General features: G+C 47.9%; 1 protein-coding gene across 7 annotated transcripts in view; it reads left to right on the top strand.

Moving 5' to 3' along the window:
• LOC138261513 (LITAF domain-containing protein-like) overlaps positions 1 to 26440 on the top strand; it is a 202841-nt gene that overhangs the window by 155255 nt on the left and 21146 nt on the right. For all 7 annotated transcript variants that reach the window (XR_011199107.1, XR_011199106.1, XR_011199105.1 and 4 more), the window contains 2 exons: positions 17392 to 17548; positions 20117 to 20263. Coding sequence is in view for 4 of the 7 variants with exons in the window: in XM_069210516.1 (XP_069066617.1) it covers positions 17392 to 17548; positions 20117 to 20225 (266 nt within the window). In the remaining 3 variants the exon portion in view is untranslated. The remainder of the gene's footprint in view (positions 1 to 17391; positions 17549 to 20116; positions 20264 to 26440) is intronic.

Below are 26440 nucleotides of genomic sequence, written 5' to 3'. Positions count from 1 at the left end.
ACTGCCAGGCCAGGTCCTCCCTGGACCGGAACCAAGCATCCTGGGACCGGTTTCAGGGTATCACCCTTCTTCAGCCAGGCTAGCTTGATTCCAGTGGCACAGTGAGCAAGGGACCCACGTCTGGGCATACCCTTCCCACTTAGGGCAACATTAGTAACACAAAAGGATGATGGACGGAGTGCTGACAATGCAAACACTCACCCCCAGTCACAGATCTGGGTTTAATCCATTGTTCTTTTGCTCACCATGCCACCCCAGTTCGAACCCAGCCATATGCAAATCAGTCTTGACCCTGTTCCTCATGGGAACAGTCCAGCCCGAACTGCCAGGCCAGGTCCTCCCTGGACCGGAAACAAGCATCCTGGGCCCGGTTTCAGGGTATCACCCTTCTTCAGCCAGGCTAGCTTGATTCCAGTGGCACAGTGAGCAAGGGACCCACGTCTGGGCATACCCTTCCCACTTAGGGCAACATTAGTAACACAAAAGGATGATGGACGGAGTGCTGACAATGCAAACACTCACCCCCAGTCACAGATCTGGGTTTAATCCATCGTTCTTTTGCTCACCATGCCACCCCAGTTCGAACCCACCCATATGCAAATCAGTCTTGACCCTGTTCCTCATGGGAACAGTCCAGCCCAAACTGCCAAGCCAGGTCCTCCCTGGACCGGAAACAAGCATCCTGGGACCGGTTTCAGGGTATCACCCTTCTTCAGCCAGGCTAGCTTGATTCCAGTGGCACAGTGAGCAAGGGACCCACGTCTGGGCATACCCTTCCCACTTAGGGCAACATTAGTAACACAAAAGGATGATGGCCGGAGTGCTGACAATGCAAACACTCACCCCCAGTCACAGATCTGGGTTTAATCCATTGTTCTTTTGCTCACCATGCCACCCCAGTTAGAACCCAGCCATATGCAAATCAGTCTTTACCCTGTTCCTCATGGGAACAGTCCAGCCCGAACTGCCAGGCCAGGTCCTCCCTGGACCGGAAACAAGCATCCTGGGACCGGTTTCAGGGTATCACCCTTCTTCAGCCAGGCTAGCTTGATTCCAGTGGCACAGTGAGCAAGGGACCCACGTCTGGGCATACCCTTCCCATTTAGGGCAACATTAGTAACACAAAAGGATGATGGACGGAGTGCTGACAATGCAAACACTCACACCCAGTCACAGATCTGGGTTTAATCCATCGTTCTTTTGCTCACCCTGCCACCCCAGTTCGAACCCAGCCATATGCAAATCAGTCTTGACCCTGTTCCTCATGGGAACAGTCCAGCCCGAACTGCCAGGCCAGGTCCTCCCTGGACCGGAAACAAGCATCCTAGGACCGGTTTCAGGGTATCACCCTTCTTCAGCCAGGCTAGCTTGATTCCAGTGGCACAGTGAGCAAGGGACACACGTCTGGGCATACCCTTCCCACCTAGGGCAACATTAGTAACACAAAGATCTGGGTTTAATCCATCGTTCTTTTGCTCACCATGCCACCCCAGTTCGAACCCAGCCATATGCAAATCAGTCTTGACCCTGTTCCTCATGGGAACAGTCCAGCCCGAACTGCCAGGCCAGGTCCTCCCTGGACCGGAAACAAGCATCCTGGCACTAGTTTCAGGGTATCACCCTTCTTCAGCCAGGCTAGCTTGATTCCAGTGGCACAGTGAGCAAGGGACCCACGTCTGGGCATACCCTTCCCACTTAGGGCAACATTAGTAACACAAAAGGATGATGGACGGAGTGCTAACAATGCAAACACTCACCCCCAGTCACAGATCTGGGTTTAATCCATTGTTCTTTTGCTCACCATGCCACCCCAGTTAGAACCCAGCCATATGCAAATCAGTCTTGACCCTGTTCCTCGTGGGAACAGTCCAGCCCGAACTGCCAGGCCAGGTCCTCCCTGGACCGGAAACAAGCATCCTGGGACCGGTTTCAGGGAATCACCCTTCTTCAGCCAGGCTAGCTTGATTCCAGTGGCACAGTGAGCAAGGGACCCACGTCTGGGCATACCCTTCCCACTTAGGGCAACATTAGTAACACAAAAGGATGATGGACGGAGTGCTGACAATGCAAACACTCACCCCCAGTCACAGATCTGGGTTTAATCCATCGTTCTTTTGCTCACCATGCCACCCCAGTTCGAACCCAGCCATATGCAAATCAGTCTTGACCCTGTTCCTCATGGGAACAGTCCAGCCCGAACTGCCAGGCCAGGTCCTCCCTGGACCGGAAACAAGCATCCTGGGACCGGTTTCAGGGTATCACCCTTCTTCAGCCAGGCTAGCTTGATTCCAGTGGCACAGTGAGCAAGGGACCCACGTCTGGGCATACCCTTCCCACTTAGGGCAACATTAGTAACACAAAAGGATGATGGACGGAGTGCTGACAATGCAAACACTCACCCCCAGTCACAGATCTGGGTTTAATCCATTGTTCTTTTGCTCACCATGCCACCCCAGTTAGAACCCAGCCATATGCAAATCAGTCTTGACCCTGTTCCTCATGGGAACAGTCCAGCCCGAACTGCCAGGCCAGGTCCTCCCTGGACCGGAAACAAGCATCCTGGGACCGGTTTCAGGGTATCACCCTTCTTCAGCCAGGCTAGCTTGATTCCAGTGGCACAGTGAGCAAGGGACCCACGTCTGGGCATACCCTTCCCATTTAGGGCAACATTAGTAACACAAAAGGATGATGGACGGAGTGCTGACAATGCAAACACTCACACCCAGTCACAGATCTGGGTTTAATCCATCGTTCTTTTGCTCACCCTGCCACCCCAGTTCAAACCCAGCCATATGCAAATCAGTCTTGACCCTGTTCCTCATGGGAACAGTCCAGCCCGAACTGCCAGGCCAGGTCCTCCCTGGACCGGAAACAAGCATCCTGGGACCGGTTTCAGGGTATCACCCTTCTTCAGCCAGGCTAGCTTGATTCCAGTGGCACAGTGAGCAAGGGACACACGTCTGGGCATACCCTTCCCACCTAGGGCAACATTAGTAACACAAAAGGATGATGGACGGAGTTCTGACAATGCAAACACTCACCCCCAGTCACAGATCTGGGTTTAATCCATCGTTCTTTTGCTCACCATGCCACCCCAGTTCGAACCCAGCCATATGCAAATCAGTCTTGACCCTGTTCCTCATGGGAACAGTCCAGCCCGAACTGCCAGGCCAGGTCCTCCCTGGACCGGAAACAAGCATCCTGGCACTAGTTTCAGGGTATCACCCTTCTTCAGCCAGGCTAGCTTGATTCCAGTGGCACAGTGAGCAAGGGACCCACGTCTGGGCATACCCTTCCCACTTAGGGCAACATTAGTAACACAAAAGGATGATGGACGGAGTGCTGACAATGCAAACACTCACACCCAGTCACAGATCTGGGTTTAATCCATCGTTCTTTTGCTCACCCTGCCACCCCAGTTCAAACCCAGCCATATGCAAATCAGTCTTGACCCTGTTCCTCATGGGAACAGTCCAGCCCGAACTGCCAGGCCAGGTCCTCCCTGGACCGGAAACAAGCATCCTGGGACCGGTTTCAGGGTATCACCCTTCTTCAGCCAGGCTAGCTTGATTCCAGTGGCACAGTGAGCAAGGGACACACGTCTGGGCATACCCTTCCCACCTAGGGCAACATTAGTAACACAAAAGGATGATGGACGGAGTTCTGACAATGCAAACACTCACCCCCAGTCACAGATCTGGGTTTAATCCATCGTTCTTTTGCTCACCATGCCACCCCAGTTCGAACCCAGCCATATGCAAATCAGTCTTGACCCTGTTCCTCATGGGAACAGTCCAGCCCGAACTGCCAGGCCAGGTCCTCCCTGGACTGGAAACAAGCATCCTGGCACTAGTTTCAGGGTATCACCCTTCTTCAGCCAGGCTAGCTTGATTCCAGTGGCACAGTGAGCAAGGGACCCACGTCTGGGCATACCCTTCCCACTTAGGGCAACATTAGTAACACAAAAGGATGATGGACGGAGTGCTAACAATGCAAACACTCACCCCCAGTCACAGATCTGGGTTTAATCCATTGTTCTTTTGCTCACCATGCCACCCCAGTTAGAACCCAGCCATATGCAAATCAGTCTTGACCCTGTTCCTCGTGGGAACAGTCCAGCCCGAACTGCCAGGCCAGGTCCTCCCTGGACCGGAAACAAGCATCCTGGGACCGGTTTCAGGGTATCACCCTTCTTCAGCCAGGCTAGCTTGATTCCAGTGGCACAGTGAGCAAGGGACCCACGTCTGGGCATACCCTTCCCACTTAGGGCAACATTAGTAACACAAAAGGATGATGGACGTAGTGCTGACAATGCAAACACTCACCCCCAGTCACAGATCTGGGTTTAATCCATCGTTCTTTTGCTCACCATGCCACCCCAGTTCGAACCCACCCATATGCAAATCAGTCTTGACCCTGTTCCTCAAGGGAACAGTCCAGCCCGAACTGCCAGGCCAGGTCCTCCCTGGACCGGAAACAAGCATCCTGGGACCGGTTTCAGGGTATCACCCTTCTTCAGCCAGGCTAGCTTGATTCCAGTGGCACAGTGAGCAAGGGACCCACGTCTGGGCATACCCTTCCCACTTAGGGCAACATTAGTAACACAAAAGGATGATGGACGGAGTGCTGACAATGCAAACACTCACCCCCAGTCACAGATCTGGGTTTAATCCATCGTTCTTTTGCTCACCATGCCACCCCAGTTCGAACCCAGCCATATGCAAATCAGTCTTGACCCTGTTCCTCATGGGAACAGTCCAGCCCGAACTGCCAGGCCAGGTCCTCCCTGGACCGGAACCAAGCATCCTGGGACCGGTTTCAGGGTATCACCCTTCTTCAGCCAGGCTAGCTTGATTCCAGTGGCACAGTGAGCAAGGGACCCACGTCTGGGCATACCCTTCCCACTTAGGGCAACATTAGTAACACAAAAGGATGATGGACGGAGTGCTGACAATGCAAACACTCACCCCCAGTCACAGATCTGGGTTTAATCCATTGTTCTTTTGCTCACCATGCCACCCCAGTTCGAACCCAGCCATATGCAAATCAGTCTTGACCCTGTTCCTCATGGGAACAGTCCAGCCCGAACTGCCAGGCCAGGTCCTCCCTGGACCGGAAACAAGCATCCTGGGCCCGGTTTCAGGGTATCACCCTTCTTCAGCCAGGCTAGCTTGATTCCAGTGGCACAGTGAGCAAGGGACCCACGTCTGGGCATACCCTTCCCACTTAGGGCAACATTAGTAACACAAAAGGATGATGGACGGAGTGCTGACAATGCAAACACTCACCCCCAGTCACAGATCTGGGTTTAATCCATCGTTCTTTTGCTCACCATGCCACCCCAGTTCGAACCCACCCATATGCAAATCAGTCTTGACCCTGTTCCTCATGGGAACAGTCCAGCCCAAACTGCCAAGCCAGGTCCTCCCTGGACCGGAAACAAGCATCCTGGGACCGGTTTCAGGGTATCACCCTTCTTCAGCCAGGCTAGCTTGATTCCAGTGGCACAGTGAGCAAGGGACCCACGTCTGGGCATACCCTTCCCACTTAGGGCAACATTAGTAACACAAAAGGATGATGGCCGGAGTGCTGACAATGCAAACACTCACCCCCAGTCACAGATCTGGGTTTAATCCATTGTTCTTTTGCTCACCATGCCACCCCAGTTAGAACCCAGCCATATGCAAATCAGTCTTTACTCTGTTCCTCATGGGAACAGTCCAGCCCGAACTGCCAGGCCAGGTCCTCCCTGGACCGGAAACAAGCATCCTGGGACCGGTTTTAGGGTATCACCCTTCTTCAGCCAGGCTAGCTTGATTCCAGTGGCACAGTGAGCAAGGGACCCACGTCTGGGCATACCCTTCCCATTTAGGGCAACATTAGTAACACAAAAGGATGATGGACGGAGTGCTGACAATGCAAACACTCACACCCAGTCACAGATCTGGGTTTAATCCATCGTTCTTTTGCTCACCCTGCCACCCCAGTTCGAACCCAGCCATATGCAAATCAGTCTTGACCCTGTTCCTCATGGGAACAGTCCAGCCCGAACTGCCAGGCCAGGTCCTCCCTGGACCGGAAACAAGCATCCTAGGACCGGTTTCAGGGTATCACCCTTCTTCAGCCAGGCTAGCTTGATTCCAGTGGCACAGTGAGCAAGGGACACACGTCTGGGCATACCCTTCCCACCTAGGGCAACATTAGTAACACAAAGATCTGGGTTTAATCCATCGTTCTTTTGCTCACCATGCCACCCCAGTTCGAACCCAGCCATATGCAAATCAGTCTTGACCCTGTTCCTCATGGGAACAGTCCAGCCCGAACTGCCAGGCCAGGTCCTCCCTGGACCGGAAACAAGCATCCTGGCACTAGTTTCAGGGTATCACCCTTCTTCAGCCAGGCTAGCTTGATTCCAGTGGCACAGTGAGCAAGGGACCCACGTCTGGGCATACCCTTCCCACTTAGGGCAACATTAGTAACACAAAAGGATGATGGACGGAGTGCTAACAATGCAAACACTCACCCCCAGTCACAGATCTGGGTTTAATCCATTGTTCTTTTGCTCACCATGCCACCCCAGTTAGAACCCAGCCATATGCAAATCAGTCTTGACCCTGTTCCTCGTGGGAACAGTCCAGCCCGAACTGCCAGGCCAGGTCCTCCCTGGACCGGAAACAAGCATCCTGGGACCGGTTTCAGGGAATCACCCTTCTTCAGCCAGGCTAGCTTGATTCCAGTGGCACAGTGAGCAAGGGACCCACGTCTGGGCATACCCTTCCCACTTAGGGCAACATTAGTAACACAAAAGGATGATGGACGGAGTGCTGACAATGCAAACACTCACCCCCAGTCACAGATCTGGGTTTAATCCATCGTTCTTTTGCTCACCATGCCACCCCAGTTCGAACCCAGCCATATGCAAATCAGTCTTGACCCTGTTCCTCATGGGAACAGTCCAGCCCGAACTGCCAGGCCAGGTCTTCCCTGGACCGGAAACAAGCATCCTGGGACCGGTTTCAGGGTATCACCCTTCTTCAGCCAGGCTAGCTTGATTCCAGTGGCACAGTGAGCAAGGGACCCACGTCTGGGCATACCCTTCCCACTTAGGGCAACATTAGTAACACAAAAGGATGATGGACGGAGTGCTGACAATGCAAACACTCACCCCCAGTCACAGATCTGGGTTTAATCCATCGTTCTTTTGCTCACCATGCCACCCCAGTTCGAACCCAGCCATATGCAAATCAGTCTTGACCCCGTTCCTCATGGGAACAGTCCAGCCCGAACTGCCAGGCCAGGTCCTCCCTGGACCGGAAACAAACATCCTGGGACCGGTTTCAGGGTAGCACCCTTCTTCAGCCAGGCTAGCTTGATTCCACTGGCACAGTGAGCAAGGGACCCACGTCTGGGCATACCCTTCCCACTTAGGGCAACATTAGTAACACAAAAGGATGATGGACGGAGTGCTGACAATGCAAACACTCACCCCCAGTCACAGATCTGGGTTTAATCCATCGTTCTTTTGCTCACCATGCCACCCCAGTTCGAACCCAGCCATATGCAAATCAGTCTTGACCCTGTTCCTCATGGGAACAGTCCAGCCCGAACTGCCAGGCCAGGTCCTCCCTGGACCGTAAACAAGCATCCTGGGACCGGTTTCAGGGTATCACCCTTCTTCAGCCAGGCTAGCTTGATTCCAGTCACCTGGTGCCACTCCAGAACTCATGTTCTGTGTGGACTACCGGGGACTCAATGCGGTCAGCAAGACTGACGCACACCCCATCCCCCGAGCTCATGAGCTCATTGACCGGTTAAGAGCTGCCAAGTGCCTCCGTACGATTGACTTAACATCTGGGTACTGGCAGATTGCCTTAACTTATGGGGTCAAGGAGAGGTCAGCATTTTCTACCCCAGACGGGCACTTTCAATTTAAAGTGATGCCATTTGGGATGAAGAATGCCCCTGCCACCTTTCAGAGGTGGGTCAACCAGGTGTTGGCTGGGCTGGATGAGTTCAGTGCCGCCTACCTGGATGAGATTGCTATTTTCAGTTCCACATGGGAGGAACACCTGCAACACCTCTGGAGAGTGTGAGAGGCTCTGCAGAAGGCAGGCCTCACTATTAAGGCGAGCAAGTGCCAAATAGGGCAGGGTTCTTTGGTGTACTTGGGACACAAGGTAGGGAGTGGCCAGGTGGCACTCCTACAGCCTAAGATTTACACAATTCTGGCTTGGGAGCCTCCAAAGACCCAGACTTAAGTGAGAGCCTCTTTAGGTCTTACAGGATACTACAGGAGGTTTGTTAAGGGATATGGTACCCTTGTTACCCCTTAACTGAATTGACTTAGAAGAAGCAACCCAGGAAAGTGATCTGGACAGAGGCTTGCCAGAACGCTTTTGATGCCCTGAAAGCTGCCATGTGCACAGCACCTGTGCTGAAGGCACCTGACTACTCCAAGGAGTTTGTTGTGCAAACAGAAGCCTCAGAGCATGGTATTGGAGCAGTTCCCTCACAGCTTAATGAAGAGGGCCTAGATCAACCCGTAGCCTTGATTAGCAGGTTACTACCCAGGGAACGTAGTTGAAGTGCCATAGAACGTGAAGCGTTTGGTGTGGTCTGGGCACTGAAGAAGCTAAGACCCTGCTTGTTTGGGGCTCACTTCTGAGTTCAGACCGACCACAGGCCCCTCAGATGGTTAATGCAGATGAGGGGTGAGAATCCAAAACTGTTGAGGTGGTCCATTTCCCTACAGGGGATGGACTTTATGGTGGAACACCGTCCTGGTACAGAACATGCCAATGCTGATGGTCTGTCCACATTCTTCCACCTTAGTGATGAGAATTCCCATGAGGTTGGGTAGTTTCTCCCCACTTTGAGCTGGGGGGCACGTGTTGGACTTTTCATCCTTGGTGTGGTCTCCCTTAACTTTTTGCCTCTGTTCCCCAGGTTGTTGATGTGTGCTGGACTCTGATTTTGCTGTTTTTGTTACTCTGGGCACTTTACCACTGCTAACCAGTGCTAAAGTGCAAGTGCTCCTTTACAAAATTATATGTATTTGGTTTATCCATGATTGGCATATTTGATTTGTTAGTAAGTCCCTAGTACAGTGTACGAGAGGTGCCCAGGGCACGTAAATCAAATGCTACTAGTGGGCCTGCAGCACTGGTTGTGCCACCCACATAAGTAGCTCTGTAATCGTGTCTCAGACCTGCCACTGCAGTGTCTGTGTGTACAGTTTTTAACTGTAAATTCGACTTGGCAAGTGTACCCACTTGCCAGGGCTAAACCTTCCCTTTTCTTACATGTAAGTTACCCCTAAGGTAGGCCCTAGGTATCTCCAGTGGCAGGGTGCAGTGAATGGCTAATGTAGAACATATAATAATGTGTTTTAAATGTCCTGACAATGACATTTTGCAAAATTTGTTTTTCACTGTTGCAAGGCCTGTCCCTCTCATAGGTTAACATGGGGGCTACCTTTAAATATGATTAAAGTGTAGATATCCTTTGGGAGCGGTTAGACATTTGGAGTTTGGGGTCTCTGAACTCACAATTTAAAAATACATCTTTTAGTAAAGTTGATTTTAAGCTTGTGTGTTTGAAAATGCCACTTTTAGAAAGTGAGCATTTTCTTGCTTATACCATTTCAGTGACTCTGCCTGTTTGTGGATTCCCTGCCTGGGTCAGTTTGACAGTTGGGCTGGTTGCACCTCACACTAGACAGTGAAACAAAGGGAGCTGGGGTGTAGTCTGCATTTCCTGATGAGCCATCTGTGCTAGGAGGGAGGGGAGGAGTGGTCAGTTACAAATGGAAGGGCTGTGTCTGTCCTCACACAATGCAGTCTCCAAATCCCTGGTGAGTATCTGGGGCCTGGGCAGGATTTCACGTTCAAAAGAGACTTTACTTTTAAGTAGGCCTACTTCAAAGGAGAAATTGGGTATAAGAAGGGCACCCAAAACCACAGACTTTAGAACACTTCTAGAAACCAAGAGGAACCTCTGCCTGGAGAAGAGCTGAAGAGCTGAGGAAGAAGAGCTGCCCTGCCTGTGACTGTGCTTTGTTGAGCTATCCTGCAGTTGCTGCTTCTGCCAGAGTAAGAGGGCAAACAGTGGACATTGTGTGCCTTCCATCTTGTGAAGATGTCCAAGGGCTTGATTTAGAGCTTGCCTGCAATGCGACCGAAGAATCAACGCACGGAGCTGGAGAAATGACGCGCAGCATCACTGACGGAGGCTGGTGAGATCGCAACCTGCGCTGCATGGTTTTCGGATCATTGTGCAGCTGGATTTCCAACGTAAACACTACTGCGCATGAAAAAACAACGTAACGCCTGCCTGTACCCGAGAGTGCTGACCGGATCGACGCATCGCTCTTCTGCGGAGAGAAGAAACAACGTGCCCCGACCCGACAAAAGGAGAAACGCCGCAAGGTCTCCCTTGTGAGTGAAATCGACGCATCGCAAGCCCTTTTTGGCACACACTCACCCGTGAAGGGTTATTTTTGACGAGCTCAAGGTACATTTTCACGCTAACAGTGTTAGTGTGTGTTTAAAACTACATGAAGACCCTTTTTGCTTTTTAATTGATAACTTGACTTGTGTATCATGGATTTTAGTCGTTTTGGTCTTGTTTTGTTTAGATAAATATTTTCTATTTTTCTAAACATGTGTTGTGTCATTTTGTGGTGTTTTCCTTAAGTTACTGTGTGTTTTGGTACACATATGTTACACCTAGCACTCTGAAGTTAAGCCTACTGCTTGTGCCAAGCTACCAAGGGGTAAGCAGGGGTTAGCTGAGAGTGATTCTCTTTTACCCTGACTAGAGTGAGGGTCCTTGCTTGGACAGGGGGTAACCTGACTTCCAACTAAAGACCCCATTTCTAACAGTCATTTTCTAAGAGACACTCAACAGGTAAGGTAGGTGAAACTACCACCTGTTTAGGGCCAGTATCTCCACCTCAGATAAGTTGTACTACAGCTTACGGGAGGGATTGAGTGGAGTTGTTAACATCAGTGACTTGGTGCTAGTGACCAAGTAGGTCTTGTGCAGGTGACACCAAGCTTTCAGTAACTATAGTGATACTGGCACCTGTCTCCCTGTAGGCGTGGGCCTCAACACCATTTATCTGAATGTGCTGCTTGTACTTATCCATACTAAGGGAAAAAGCAGCTAGGGTGACAAGGCCAATGCCACCAGGTGTGACAGAAACTGTCCGGGGAGGTTATATAACTACCCCAGTTTCTGTAATGGACCCAAAAGTGAACTCAACAACACCTTTTGTTTGACTATTGCCAGTGGTCCCATCAATATTACTACTACTGCTAGGGGCACTAGAGTTTGAAGTGGATGTATTAGTGGTGGTAGGCTCAGGGGCTTTACCTGGGCAGGACTTGTCCCCTGGCCTATGGCCTTTACCTCTGCACACATAGCACCAGGGCTTTTTATTGTGTGTAGTGTGAGGAGAAGAGGAAGATGATGTATCCCCACCCCCAGAGGAGGGTTGTGGACCTAAAGAAGGATATTTATGTTTGTTTTTATCCCCATACTTATCTAGAGATTTTTCACCATCTTTCTTCTTTTCTTTGTCACCCCCTGAATGAGCTTTTCTGCTCACCCTTGTTCTGACCCATTTGTCTGCCTTCTTTCCCAATTGTTGCGGAGAGGTCAGATCTGAGTCCACAAGATACTTATACAACAAGTCAGACACCAATTATTTATAATATGCACTCTCAGAATCAAGTTATATAGGCTTTCATAGTCTTTCACCTTACTGCCATTTAACCACCCTTGCAGGGCCTTCACAGAAGAGTCTACAAAGTCTGTCCAGTCCTGTGATGACTCCTTTCTGGTCTCTCTGAACTTTATCCTGTGTTGCTCAGTGGTTAATCTCAGACCATCTAAGAGTGCACTTTTAAGATTTTGCTAATTATCTGCATCATCCTCTCTGACAATAAGAAGTGTGTGTCTCCCCTTACCAGAGAAGAATAGCCACAGGATAACAATGCACTGTACATGAGGGACCCTCTGAACTTTACAGGCCCTCTCAAGTGAAGCAAACAACTTATAGATGTCATCATCATCCTTGTAACGAGGGACAACTTTATGCAGATTTCGAGAGTCAAATGAAGGTTCCCTAACATTTGAATTTCTGAAACTGCTGCTGCCACCATGGCGAACTAACCCCAAACCCTGTCTTGCCTTTTCCAAAGTCAGGGATTCCCTGTCTAAGGCCAACTGTTGCTGCATTAGCCTCAGCCTGGCCTCCTCTAACCTCAGGTTTCTAAGTTCTCTATCTAGGGACTGGTCCTCAGGGTTAGATGTATGGGATGGCTCTGAAATAGAGATAACATTTGAATGTGCTATCTCTAACAGGGGCCACCCTAGTGACCTGGCCTCGAGGGCTGAAGGGAGCCCTACTAGTGTGTGAACCCTTCCCACTCCCAGTTGTACTAAGGGGCTTGTTAGCAGATAAATCTGTGGAAGGATCCTCCTCAGGATTGTCAGTGTGCTCCTCTGATCTATATGTATTTCACGAGTGTAATGGTGTCCCCGCACTCACAAAGTCGAGGGAATTTGCCCTGAACAATGTGGGGCACCTTGGCTAGTGCCAGGGTGCCCTCACACTTAGTAACTTTGCACCTAACCTTCAATAAGTGAGGGTTAGACATATAGGTGACTTATAAGTTCCTTAAGTGCAGTGTAAAATGGTTGTGAAATAACGTGGACATGATTTCACTCAGGCTGCAATGGCAGTCCTGTGTAAGAATTGTCTGAGCAACCCTATGGGTGGCAAAAGAAATGCTGCAGCCCATAGGGATCTCCAGGAAACCCAGGGATACCATTACAAGTGTGCACTACATATAGGTCAATACCTATATGTAGCTTCACAATGGTAACTCGAATATGGCCATGTAAGGTGTCTAAGATCATGGAAGTGTCCCCCCATTCCAAATCTGGTATTGGGGAGCAATCCCATGCATCCTGGGGGCTCCAACATGGACCCCCAGTACTGCCAAACCAGCTCTCTGAGGCTTGCACTGCATCTACAGCTGCTGCCACCTCACAGACAGGGTTCTGCCGTCCTGGGGTCTGAGCAGCTCAGTCCCAGGAAGGCAGAACAAAGCATTTCCTTAGGGAGGAGGGTGTTACACCCTCACCTTTTTGAAATTTCATGCAGGCTGCAATGGCAGTCCTGTGTAAGGGTTTGTCTGAGCTCCCTATGGGTGGCAAAAGAAATGCTGCAACCCATATGGATCTCCTGGAACCCCAATGCCCTGGGTACCTAGATACCATATACTAGGGACTTAGAAGGGGGGTCCGGTATGCCAATTGAAATTGGTAAATTAAGTCACTGGCCTACAATGACAATTTTTAAATCAGAGAGACCATAGGCACTGAGGTTCTGATTAGGAGAGCCTCAGTGACACAGTTAGGCTCTACACAGGCATACACATTAGGCCACAAACTATAAGCACTGGGGTCCTGGATAGCAGGATCCCAGTGAGACAGGCAAAACACACCAACATATAGGTTTTTATCTATGAGCACTGGGGTCCTGGCTAGCAGGTTCCCAGTGACACAGTAAAAACACACTGACACACAGTCACAAACAGGCCAAAAGTGGGGGTAACCATGCTAGAAAAAGGCTACTTTCCTACAATGGTGTTTCTTCTGTGTGTGAAATGAACGTTTTGTGTTTAGAGCCCCCTTAAAGCATGCAAACAGCAGCATGTAAAAGAAGGTATTGGTACACGTATGTAACTTGATTAAGCAAGCAAAAAAGTACCCTGTATAGCGAACACAGAGCTAGCGGTTAAGCACCCTACATAAACAGACAAGCACTGGCAAGGCCTATAGGTCTGGCGTTGGCTGCAAGCCATTTCAGTTTGTCAATGCTTAGGTTAATTCACTGTTTTTGTAAAACTTTATTAGTACAGCAGCTGCCAGGCCATCACCAACATAAATTAAAAACTAGTTAAAACCTCAAAAAGCACATATCGCCATAGTAGTTCCTGGCACTGAAACAAGTTTCTTTAGGTGTGGATGTGTTCTTTGTGAAGGAGCAGAATGCTGCTTTTTGCCCCAAGCTATATGCACTACTGGGCAGACCAATGGGCGAAGATGGCTGACTGCAAGAATATACATTTATTTGTAGTAACAAAACCCACAACTTCTTCCTGGCTGAAGCTGCCCAAGTACATTATATCAATATTAAAATCAGAAGTTCTTGATTACTGCTAGGCCTCACAAAAAAGGAATACAGACACTGGTCAATATAACGAAGATGAAAGGGTACCCACCACAAGGAGGGAGTACTGTGGAGAGGTATCTGCACTTGCATACGAAATAACTACTGAGGGGTCTGGTCAATATGTACCAAGATGGAATGTAATGAAGGCACCTAGTACAGTGAGTCAAAACAAAGCAGGCAGCAAAATTGCACTTCACATGTGGCAATGCAAAGCAAGCAACTGCGAGTCCTGCACAAGGTGGAAACACAACGCAAACAGGTGAAGACAATGTGACAGAGACTGCTAAGTGCTTTGCAAAAGTGGATGATGAGATGCGAGGTAGCTACATCAATGACAGTTGGTATAAAATGACAGTAAAACCGTGTAGGGTGTAAAATGGAGCAATGCTGGTAGCTGGACAACCTGCTCATGAATAGTAACAAAGAATATGCACTAGAAAACATCACAGGAAGAGCCATTAAAAACATGTGTAACCGGACTTCTTGCATGTGGGCAGCTTTGAACCCTGAAAAGATAGCTAATACCAAGTAACCTAGTAGTGCACACGCCAAACAGAGATTTAAAAAATGCTGCAAGTAGCATTGCATATCCCACAGATAGTTGGACACCATGTACACGGAGGAAGGACAATGGGGGAACCAGACACCTTGTGAAAGGGGCACAATAACATGCGCTGCTAGACACACTGAGTAGGGGTAGAACAATGGCTAAAGGCGGGCACCCATTGTCTCTGCCTCCTGGCTTCTCCAAAGAACGCAGGCGCACACTGGGTGCCCAGAAGTAGCACATGGGCTGAAAACACGAGCACGAGGACGTTGGTGCCCTAGCTCACTGCGTTGTTCTAGCTTCACTCCAGAGCACACCCACTCACATACATATAAACCAGCGGCGCTCCTCTCCCTCCAACAACCCACAATTCACTGTGTGCCCTGCTGCCATGAGAGTGAAACAGGCTGCATATTTCTCTCGCCCCAAATTCCTTTAGAACCCCCACTTCCCTCCCGGACTTTTGTGCCCCGGAACCCCTGCACGTTCTCTGATCGCAACAAGCTCTTTGTTAAGCCAGTCTCTATGTTTGCTTAATACACATAGGGCCTGATTCTAACTTTGGAGGACGGTGTTAAACCGTCCCAAAAGTGGCGGATATACCACCTACCGTATTACGAGTTCCATAGGATATAATGGACTCGTAATACGGTAGGTGGTATATCCGCCACTTTTGGGACGGTTTAACACCGTCCTCCAAAGTTAGAATCAGGCCCATAGTGAAAGAGTCCCCCCCCTGTCCCCGCGCTCTGACCTTTCTGCTGCGTCCCAGTTTGGCGGAGTCCGTGTAGGAGCTTGAGGGCGCCCAGCAGCAGGAGGTTGGTGGCTGCGTGGCCGTGGCGGGAGCTGCCCTGCTGCAGCCGCCCGCCATGCTGCTTCTCCCCCTCCTCCTTTCTCTGAGGCTCTTCTTCTTCTCAGGGCTGCTGCATCTTCAGCTTCCTCAGCTGGTCCCCGTCTCCTCGCGGGCAGCTGCCTGTATGCTGTCTTCAGATAGTGAAGGAGGGCGGGGACGCTCCCGCCTGGACGTGGGGTGGGAGAAGCCCTGACACACACAAACAATGAGATTGCGGCCTGCTTCTGCTGCTGCCGCTGCTGCTGGGCCCCACCTGTCTGTTTGCTGCTGCTGCAAGGCGTGTGCGGAGAGAGGCACTGCCCACACATGGCAACGCTGCCTCTCCCTCCTTCCGCCAGCACATGGCAAATGCAGAGGAGGAGGAGACTACGTGGGCATGACACGGAGAGGGCACAATAAAAAAACAAGCATTTGGAAAAGCAATAGTCTTGTGTTTGCTTGAGTTAGAGCTCTTAGCGTTGTAAATTACTGACTGGACTTTTCTTGCCACACAGACTGAAAATAACAAGAGGAAGAGAGCGAGAGTGAGCTGGCCCTGGAAAAGCCCCCCCCCCCCACTGCTGTTGGTTTATGTTTACAGAGGGAGCTGGTGGGGAGGAGGGGCTGGTTATCCACCCACAGTGTAAGACAAATAGGCCAATACTGAAAGAAAAAGTCCCTTTCAGAAGAGATAAACAGGAGATAGCGTAATTATACAGTAGTTTATGGAGCTTCCAAAGAGAAAAAGGTAGGACAAAGAGGCAGAACTAACCACTAGCAAGCAAGGATTTTTGAATGATAGTGGAACCAACAAATGAAATCACTGAAACCCATAGTATAAGTATACTTGAAAAGTATACAACACGTCGAACGCTACGCTCAACCTAAAAAGTACAGGTACTCATTACCGGGTGGTACGGGCCCATTTAATGCACTGTGTACACTATAGCAGGGGGAGGCCTGGTGGTGGGAGGGAGGAATTGATGTAGCTTCACCAAGCAGCTCCAGTATATACTTCATACAGCTCCGTACACTCTGGAAATAAACAAAAAAAGTACTTTGGAAACATATGGGCTGTGGAACGACACTGACCATTATTCAATGCCAGTGAGCGGGAGGAGTACTTCGTCTCAAGGCAACACAATGGGAGCACAGCTAAGTAGCAGAGAGACGGAAGTGAAAGCAGATGATGTACTGACCAATCAGGAGCAAGGAGATTCAAGCGACGTTGGAATAAGCCAATGGTAAGTTCAGGTAAGTAAGGGGCTGGTTCTAAGACGCTTTAAAGTTTTTTTTTTTTTTTTATTCACTATAGATTTGGCCAGGAGCGTACAAGTGCATATGCAGGCAAAACCTAAAAATAGAAAGTAGGAAGAAAAATTAAACATACATGTAGATAAGGACAGAGAGCTCATAAGACACTTGAAAGAAAAATGGACAGAACAAAACAGAATGAGGAGAATGAAAAGGGAATAAAGAATTAAATAGAAACTAGGAAAGAAAGATCAAGTGAAAAAAAGGGAAGAATAAACCAAAGAAAGAAGTCAACGCTGGTAAATCTGCTGTTTTGGTCAAATTATTTTCAAATTATGCCGTAAAATGCATCATTCTGAAACTTTTTTCCTCTGGGAACAATGCCCACTGGCTCCTTATTAGAATGGGTTGGAATCACTTACTTTGCTACAAAAATAAAGGTCACATAAAATAACAGCTCACTAAAAAGGATTCCATTTAATGCTGCTTTTCTTTTTTCTCATGTATTAGTTGTGGCATCGCCGCCTGTCATTGTTGTTCCGGCCCCATGCGGAGACACACCAGTGAGAACGACCTGCCCTGCCTGCCATCAGCAAATCGTCACCAGCACCCGCCCCACTCCCGGTCTGCTGACATGGTTACTGTTTGGAGGGTTCATTTTATTCGGGTATGTGTTTTTTTATTCGTTAATAGCCTCCTTTATGCTTCCGTATTTCACCTTTCAAGTGACTATGTAGTACAAGTGAGTGTTGGGCGGTTCGCTGCCCTCCATCGTTCCATCCACATTCATTGTTTTTGTCGTTCAAAAGTATGAATCACCATCTCTGTAGGCCATAAAATAGGGCTTTATCCACAGTGTTTTTGATTTTTCGGGGCGTGATCTGCTCTTGAACACCACTCCTAGCGCCCCTCTACACACTACACTTGCCTAGGGGGGAATTTGTGATTCACATTCCACTATTTTAGTATATGGTTTGTGTTGCCCCTAGGCCCATTGCAATCTATTGTATTTTCTACTGTTTGCACTATTCTATGACTGTTTATTTACCTGATTTTGGTTACTAGTGTATATATTGTGTATAATACTTACCTCCAGAAGAAGTATTGCCTGTAAGATATTTTTGGCCTTGTGTCACTAAAATAAAGTACCCTTTCTTTTGGTAACAATGAGTATTGTCTCTTATTGTGTATAAGTATTGTGTAGCTATAGTGGTATTGCAGGAGCTTTGCAAGCCTCCTAGTTCAGCCTAAGCTGCTCTGCTTCAGATACCTCTAGACACCCTAAACTGCTTTAACACTGCCTACATATCACTAATAAGGGATAACTGGATCTGGTATAATGTGTAAGTACCTGAGGTACCCACTACAAACCAGGCCAGTCTCCTCCAGTTAGTAAGTCCATTTTGTCAATGTTTAGAGTTTCCAACCTCTTTTAATTAGTACTGTATTTCCTCATCCAGCATTTCTGTAATTATATGATGTTTGGAGAAAATCTTACTTCAGGAAAACTAAGTTTTGGTGATTATATATCATGTTTTTGCCATATGACCATCCATAAACCATTACACCCACGCTTTTGGGCGACGCTCACACTACGACCCTTACAATACTATACATCATTACTCCCTCAGTTCACCACTGAGAAGGACGTTACTGATTCTTTTGGGTTCGACACAGTACAATATTTACAGGATGCTAAATTATCAGCAACGTTAAGAACACTGTGGCCCTGCTTTTCAGAGGAGCCTCCGATCTCCAGTACCCTGATGACTCTTCTGGACATGACCGGGGGACGCAGACTGATCTCTCATATATATAGGGCAGTACAAGAATACCTCCTCAAGCTTTTACCAAAGGTGTAGATAAGTGGAAGGAGTCACTGGGGTATAGGTTGACTGTGGGAAAATGGGAGAGAATAAATGATGGGGCTAATGCAGTGAGCTCTAACGCACGTTTTAAACTTATCCAAATATAACTTTGCACAATAAGTATACCATCTATCTCACCAGGTCAATCTGTTGCCCCTGCTGTAGCAACCCAACAGCAGACTTTACACCCATGGTATGGCACTGGCCATTTCTAACTCCGTTCTGGAGTGAGATAGTACTGAACCTCGATAGAGCCACAGGTTGGAGAACAACACCTACACCTCAAACCCTCCTGCTAGTGCTAGTGCTAGTCCCTGTGCCTAGAGGGAAGAAACTCAGTCGTATATTTGTATTCTTGGGACTCTTATTGGCGAAATGTCAAATTCCTATTAAATGGCTGGGTACGGAGCTACTAGATAGATGAAAGGCTCCACGACATGTTGGAGTGGGCAGTGGCAGAAGAGCTGAGGATGAAACAGATACGGAAGGATGAGAAACTTGCAGATGATTTGGTTGCGTGGGAGCAGATGCTGACTGATTTAAAGACTCAGCCTGAGGACTCGGGGGATGAGGGGTGAGAAGGGAGGGTGTACTGTGTAGGACCTTTTCTGGAGACTCTAAAGGGTAGGGGGACTTGGGAAGTTGGGGTGGATGGAAACTTGGGCCTTATAACGCATACCTTTGACTGGGTGCGTCCAGTAAAATTGATTTTGCGGGGAGCACCTCGACTACCCGCAGGCTAGTGGTTAAAAGGCCCTGGTGTGCAAGAATCTAACAGACCTCAAACAGCTTCCAACTCACCATGTGGAATATGCCTTCAGAATAAAATTAATTCGGAAGTTAGAGCAGCAGGGAGCTTGAGGGATGTTTGTGACTTGTTACAAGGATAATGCAAATCTACTGTTGTATGCCTTTATAATATAACTGGAGGATGAACAAGTTCACTTGTCAACTAATAAAACGTTTTAAAAAAACATTATTACTCCCTTTTCTTTTCCCTTCACTTACCCTATATTTTTAGGATGCCTTACTCCCGCCCAGTGTAGAATTTGACAAATCACACTCTTGCTTTTCACTCAAAACTGAGCACTTAGAAGAGCATATCCCAATCCTGCCCAGTCGTTTTTAATTATGTGTTCATACTTTACAGTCTTTGTTGAGTGACAGTCGTGTTTTATGATTTCTCTGTATAATTGTGTTTTTATTTTTCTGATGCACCAAAAGTGACATTGGCCGAAGCGTTTTTATAAAAAATGAGAACTTGAACGCATGTTAATCCAACATAGAGCCTATCAGTGAATCTAAGCCTTAAGATTAGATATAACGAGCTGATGTACATCCTGACCTTAATTTTCTTCCTGTTTTAGATGTTGGCTGGGTTGCTGTCTTATTCCTTTTTGTGTTGATAGTCTCCAGGATGTCAACCACTTTTGTCCAAACTGTAATCACCTGGTGGGCAGACATAAACGGCTCTGATCAACAAGAGATCAACAAGCAGACGTCAGGCGTGAAAGGTAAAATAACCGCGTTTCCTTTACGTAAGCATGAGAAATGTCGGAGAACTGCGATGTTCCCCCACCCTCTCATATCGTCGAGTCACTAGACCCTTGCAGCAGGTCAGAACCTCATTGCATGTAAGGACAAGGGGATGACATAGAGGAGGACAGTAACAGGAGTTCGGTCAAAATGCGAAGATATCTGTTTGCATTCTCCTGTGTTCCTCAGCTTCAGATGCCCATTTTGGAGAAAAAAAAATGTTTACACCCTATTGGCTGCCTTTGCATTTGCTCGCTTTCCACTGTTCTTATTAATGGGGCTATCTCGTGGGCAGTGTAGCTATCCCAAAAAATATATTGGGTGTGTTTGAGAAAAAATAGCTTAATTTAAATTAAACATCTACGCCAAATATATACTCCTGAAATATCGTATTTTGATAGACATCTTGCACTTAAATCCATTATCAAGCACTTGCTCTTAAATATGCTAAATCCGACGTAAAAATAGGAAAGCAGAACTGTTTTACAATCTTGGGGAGGTGAGTTTGATGGATTTAGGAATATAAAACAGTTTAAATTTTTTTAGTGAGCAATTTGTGTAAGGTCAATATTTTGGCAGTTTATCATTATATTCTATGTTTTTCATGTCTGTGTCATCGGTGGGAAAGTTCAGAGCAGAAGTCTGGACTCTGTACTCAAGAAGGTCTTGTTGGTGGTCGGATGTTGTTTGACGTCAGCCCCAGTGAAGTGCCTTTATGTTCGGACTTTGAAACTTTTCTGGAAGTCAAAGCATGAAACCAGCGATTTAAATCCAGCAAGTGATTCAACGTTGACAACTGTGGCTTCGGTGTCAGTCCTGATGTCCACTGATTTGCTAGACGAAAAGTTCTGAAAAAGTTTCTGTGTCAAGTTTTGCAGGTTTAAGGATCAGAGGAGTTCACTTTAAAACCAAGGAACCCAAACCTTGTGGGCATCACTTTAGGATAATGAATCACTCTCCCAGAAGCCCTTAGCAGGGTCCAAGGCAAATCCAGTTGGAAAAGGTCAGCTGGGCTGTTGGAAAAAGTAGGATTCTTGCATTTTTTTGTGGCCCTGTAGCTTAACAGGAGTTCAGCCAACTGCGTCATGGAGTCCACTTCTTGGTCCTGGTCACAAGTGGTAATGGGTCCAGTCCTTAGGGTTTCTATCTACACATTCACCAGCAAGTGCAGTCCTTCCTCTGTTTTCCACATGTCCAAATGTTTTCTGAGTAGGGTGTCAAGAGGTACCACATTTATGCTAGCTTGTGGTTGGAGGGGAGACTCCCTACCAAATAGGGAAAATGTTCATAGCAGCAACCCAATCCACATTAACATATTTTCCTGGGGATTTGGCTCAAAACAATTCCAATGCACACTAATCTGCCAAACTACAACATGGCAGAACCTTTTACCCCTTTGCAGAGCGCTGGGCATACCCCGATGTTTGTCTGGGCTAATGTGAATCTCCCCTTGCAAACCAGTTCTAAAATAGCCCCTCGTCTCTGGGATTGATGCCATTCTAAATACCTGAACAGTGAAAGTGCAAGCATAGGTGTGAGTTACTTCTTCCTTTGACAGGGGTGCCCCTTTGAAGCTTGTGCATTTGGTGGGCACATCCCCAAAGCCATCCTGTCAGGTGGAGGTCACTCCTTTCCCACCCAAGGCCTCTTTGTTCAATTTCGTAGGAGCAATTCACACCTCCTTGTAGGCAGCCGGCAGGTCCCCTAGTGACAGTTGGAGATTAACTATGAGAAAAGCTACTAGGGGTCTTAGGCAGAAAAACCGTGATTTTCTAAAGTCACGATTTCTGAAATAGTGATACAAAATTCAACATCAGCATTGTTAGATGTTTTATAACTATGAAAATTGGTGTTTGAAATATTATTCTAGCTAGTGACAATCTAAAGTTAACTTTATTACGTGTAATACAATAATCAATTGTTTTCTATAGCACAGCCAGCCTTTCTACAGTGAAAATGGGTTTTGGGCATTTTTCAATGTAAGGACTTTTATAAACATTAAATACATATGACCTACATTTAAATACTATGCACTCTGCCTTAGGGCGAGTAAAGCCTAAAGTAGGGATGACTTACTTCAATTTAAAAAGAGGGTTTTAGACCTGGCAAAGGTTTATTTTCCCAAGTCCAATGGGCAGTTTTAAAACTGCCCATCCAAGCGGAACAGGCAGGCCTGGAGGAATGCTTTGAATTGTCACTTTAATGGCGGCACAATATGTGTTGCAGTCCATTAGTAGTATTAATCATACATGCTCTGTGTACAGTTTGGTACAATATACTAGGTATGTTTAACATGCCAGTCAGAAAGGTAACCCATTTGACATGTTTTTAGGAGTCAGATCACATCCCCTGGGCACAGGTGAGCAGTGCCCTTGTGTGCAGAGTCAAAAGAACAACAAACAAATCTAACACAAAATAGGGGTGACCACTCAAAAAAGGGGAATTTTCCTCCATTACCCCTTGGCAGCTTCACTATTTTACATGCTAAGAAAGTGAAGACAAAAGGTGCAACATTTTATTCCAGTATCTAGATGAATGAGTATTCCAGTTTCTAAAAAGGGTTCAAATTTTCCTCTTACCATCACATAGTGTTAGAGTTAGAGAGCTATGTTACTGGAACCAAAATTGACTACTGTAATCTTTTGCTAACTATTACATAAAAAAGGCTCAAAATTTCAGGTCTTTCACATCTTTTCAGCACCAGCTGTTATTAAAGGCCCCAAAACATAGCAAGTTCGAGATTTTTCAGAAATTTCACCATGCATGCTCCAATCAGATTCCAATCTATGATGAGCAGACATAACTCAGGTGTTTCAACAGTGCTTGTAACAAACATTAAGAATTTCAAGATCTTGTTTAAAAATATGCCTAAAGGATAAACTCCTTCCATTGGAACCTTATCCCATGCAGCACACATAGATAGAGGATGTTAGAAATGTGGTCTTTGGTTGGCAGAAAGGTTACCCCTTGTCCAAGCAAGGACCCTCACTCTGGTCAAGGTAAGTCACACACAATCCAAATTATCCTGTGCCCACCCTCTGGTAGCTTGGCACTGAGCAGTCAGGCTTAACTTAGAAGGCAATGCGTAAAGTATTTGTGCAATAAATCATGCAATAACACAGTAGATCACCACAAAAATAAACCACACAGTGTTTAGAAAAATATTAATATTTATCTGGTAAGATAATGATCAAAAATGATCAAAATGTAATAAGTATATGTTGAAATATCACAGTAAAAATGATATAAAGGGGCATATTTATACTCCGTTTGCGCCGAATTTGCGTCGTTTTTTTCAACGCAAATTCGACGCAAAACTAACTCCATATTTATACTTTGGTGTTAGACGCGTCTAGCGCCAAAGTTCATGGAGTTAGCGTCATTTTTTTGCGTGAACACCTTCCTTGCGTTAATGATATGCAAGGTAGGCGTTCCCGTCTTAAAAAATGACTCCGATGCATATGCGTCGGATTTATACTCCCGGGCAAAAATGACGCCCGGGAGTGGGCGAGTCTAAAAAACCCGCATTAGCGCCGGATTTTAGCGCCTGGGTCAGGGCAGGCGTTAAGGGACCTGTGGGCTCAGAATGAGCCCAGAGGTGCCCTCCCCTGCCCCCAGGGACACCCCCTGCCACCCTTGCCCACCCCAGGAGGACACCCAAGGATGGAGGGACCCATCCCAGGGAAGAAAAGGTAAGTTGTGGTAAGTATTTTTGTAAAAAAATGTTGTGGCATAGGGGGACCTGATTTGTGCCCCCCTACATGCCACTATGCCCAATGACCATGCCCAGGGGACATAAGTCCCCTGGGCATGGCCATTGGGCAAGGGGGCATGACTCCTGTCTTTGCTAAGACAGGAGTCATGTTAATGGCGTCTGGGCACCACAAAAAAAAAAAATGGCGCAAATCGGGTTAAGACGTTTTTTTTGCCTCAGCCTGACTTGCCCCATTTTTGGACGCCCAAACGCCATTTTTCCCTACGCCGGCGCTGCCTGGTGTACGTGGTTTTTTTTCACGCACACCAGGCAGCGCTGGTCGGCTAACGCCATTCAATAAATACGGTGCCCGCATGGTGCTTCAGAATGGCGTTAGCCGGCGCAAATTTTTTTGACGCAAAACTGCGTTAGCGCAGTTTTGCATCAAAAAGTATAAATATGGGCCAAAGTGTCTTTAGTCTTTTAAAAAGCAACAAGTGTCTCTTGCAAGCAAAAAGTACCTGGTTTGCATTCAAATTCTCCGCAAAGGACCACAGAGGAGGAGATGCGTGGAAAACAGGGAGGGGTGCGTCAATTTTCTGGTGCACACTGACGATGCGTTGTTGAGTTTTATTGCAGGGCAGGCTTTGTGTCGATTCCCTGCACGTAGACTGGGATCCCCTTAGGGTTGTGGGATTTTTGGACACCCCGGGGACGATGCGTTGAAATCCTGGGTGTGCAGGACGAAGTCACAGGAGCTGCGTCGATATGTGGAAATTTCTGCCACACTGCTGGCGCTTGCGTCAATTTCTCTCAGGAAGTCGGGCTGCGTCGTTCCGGCTCAGCTTTGCATCGATTCCGTGGGCCGTGCGTCAAAGTTCCGGTTACAACGCTGGCACTGAGTGATCTCCACTTTAGGCAGCGGGGCTGCGTTATTCTGGTTTGGCGTGCAGTGATTTTCTCACCGCGATGCAGGCTGTGCTTCGTTTCTTGCAGGCTGTTGTGAGAAGGTAGCCTCTTTCTCGGATTGTTACCCCCACTTTTTAACCTGTTTGTGAGTACATGTCAGTGTGTTTTTACTGTCTCACTGGGATCATGCTAGCCAGGACCCCAGTGCTCATAGTGAAAACCCTATATGCCAGTGTGTTTTCACTGTCTCACTGGGATCCTACTAGCCAGGACCCCAGTGATCATAGTGAAAACCCTATTTGTCAGTGTGTTTTACCTGTCTCACTGGGATCCTGCTAGCCAGGACCCCAGTGCTCATCGATTGTGACCTGAATGTGTATACCTGTGTAGTGCCTAACTGTGTCACTGAGGCTTTGCTGATCAGAACCTCAGTGCTTATGCTCTGTCTGCCTTTAAATTTGTCACTAGGCTAGTGACCACTTTTACCAATTTAAATTGGCATACTGGAACACCCTTATAATTCCCTTGTATATGGTACCTAGTTACCCAGCGTATTGGGGTTCCAGGAGATCCATACGGGCTGTAGCATTTATTTTGCCACCCATAGGGGCTCAGACAAACCTTTACACAGGACTGCCATTGCAGCCTGAGTGAAATAACGCACGTTATTTCACAGCCATTTTCACTGCACTTAAGTAACTTACAAGTCACCTATATGCCTAACCTTCACTTACTGAAGGTTATGTGAAAAGTTACTGAGTGTGAGGGCACCCTTGCACTAGCAAAGGTGCCCCCACATAATTCAGGGCCATTGTCCCGGATTTTGTGAGTGCGGGGACACCATTGTAGCTTCACAGTGGTAACTCAGAGCATGGCCATGTTACATGTCTAAGATCATGGAATTGTCCCCCCCAATTCAAATCTGGTATTGGGGAGCCAATTCCATGCATCCCCGGGCCTCCAGTATGGACTCCGGGTACAGCCAAACCAGCTCTCTGGGCTTTTCTCTGCAGCTACCGCTACTGCCACCCCACAGACAGGGTTCTGCCCTCCTCTCCTCTCCCTCCTGGGGTCTGGGCAGCCCAGTCCCAGGAAGGCAGAACAAAGAATTTACTCTGAGAGAGGGTGTTACACTCTCTCCCTTTGGAAATAGGTGTTAAAGGCTGGGGAGGGGTAGCCTCTCCCAGCCTCTGGAAATGCTTTGATGGGCACAGATGGCGCCCTCCTTGCATAAACAGTCTACACCGGTTTAGGGAACCCCCAGCCCCTGCTCTGGTGCAAAACTGGACAAAGGAGAGGGGAGTGACCACTCCCCTGTTCATCACCACCCCAGGGGTGGTGCCCAGAGCTCCTCCAGTGTGTCTCAGACCTCTGCCATCTTGTATCCAGAGGTGTGAGGGCTCTCTGGAGGTCTCTGAGTGGCCAGTGCCAGCAGGTGACGTCAGAGACCCCCCCTGATAGGTGCTAACCTGACTAGGTGGCCAGTCCTCCTCTGAGGGCTATTTAGGGTCTCTCCTGTGGGCTTTTCCTCAGATAACGACTTGCAAAAATT

This window comes from Pleurodeles waltl, chromosome 10 (assembly GCF_031143425.1).
Source record: "Pleurodeles waltl isolate 20211129_DDA chromosome 10, aPleWal1.hap1.20221129, whole genome shotgun sequence".
NCBI classification, from domain to species: Eukaryota; Metazoa; Chordata; class Amphibia; order Caudata; family Salamandridae; genus Pleurodeles; species Pleurodeles waltl.
The sequence above is the reverse complement of the archived record's forward strand: the minus strand, read 5'-3'. Positions and strand labels throughout refer to the sequence as shown.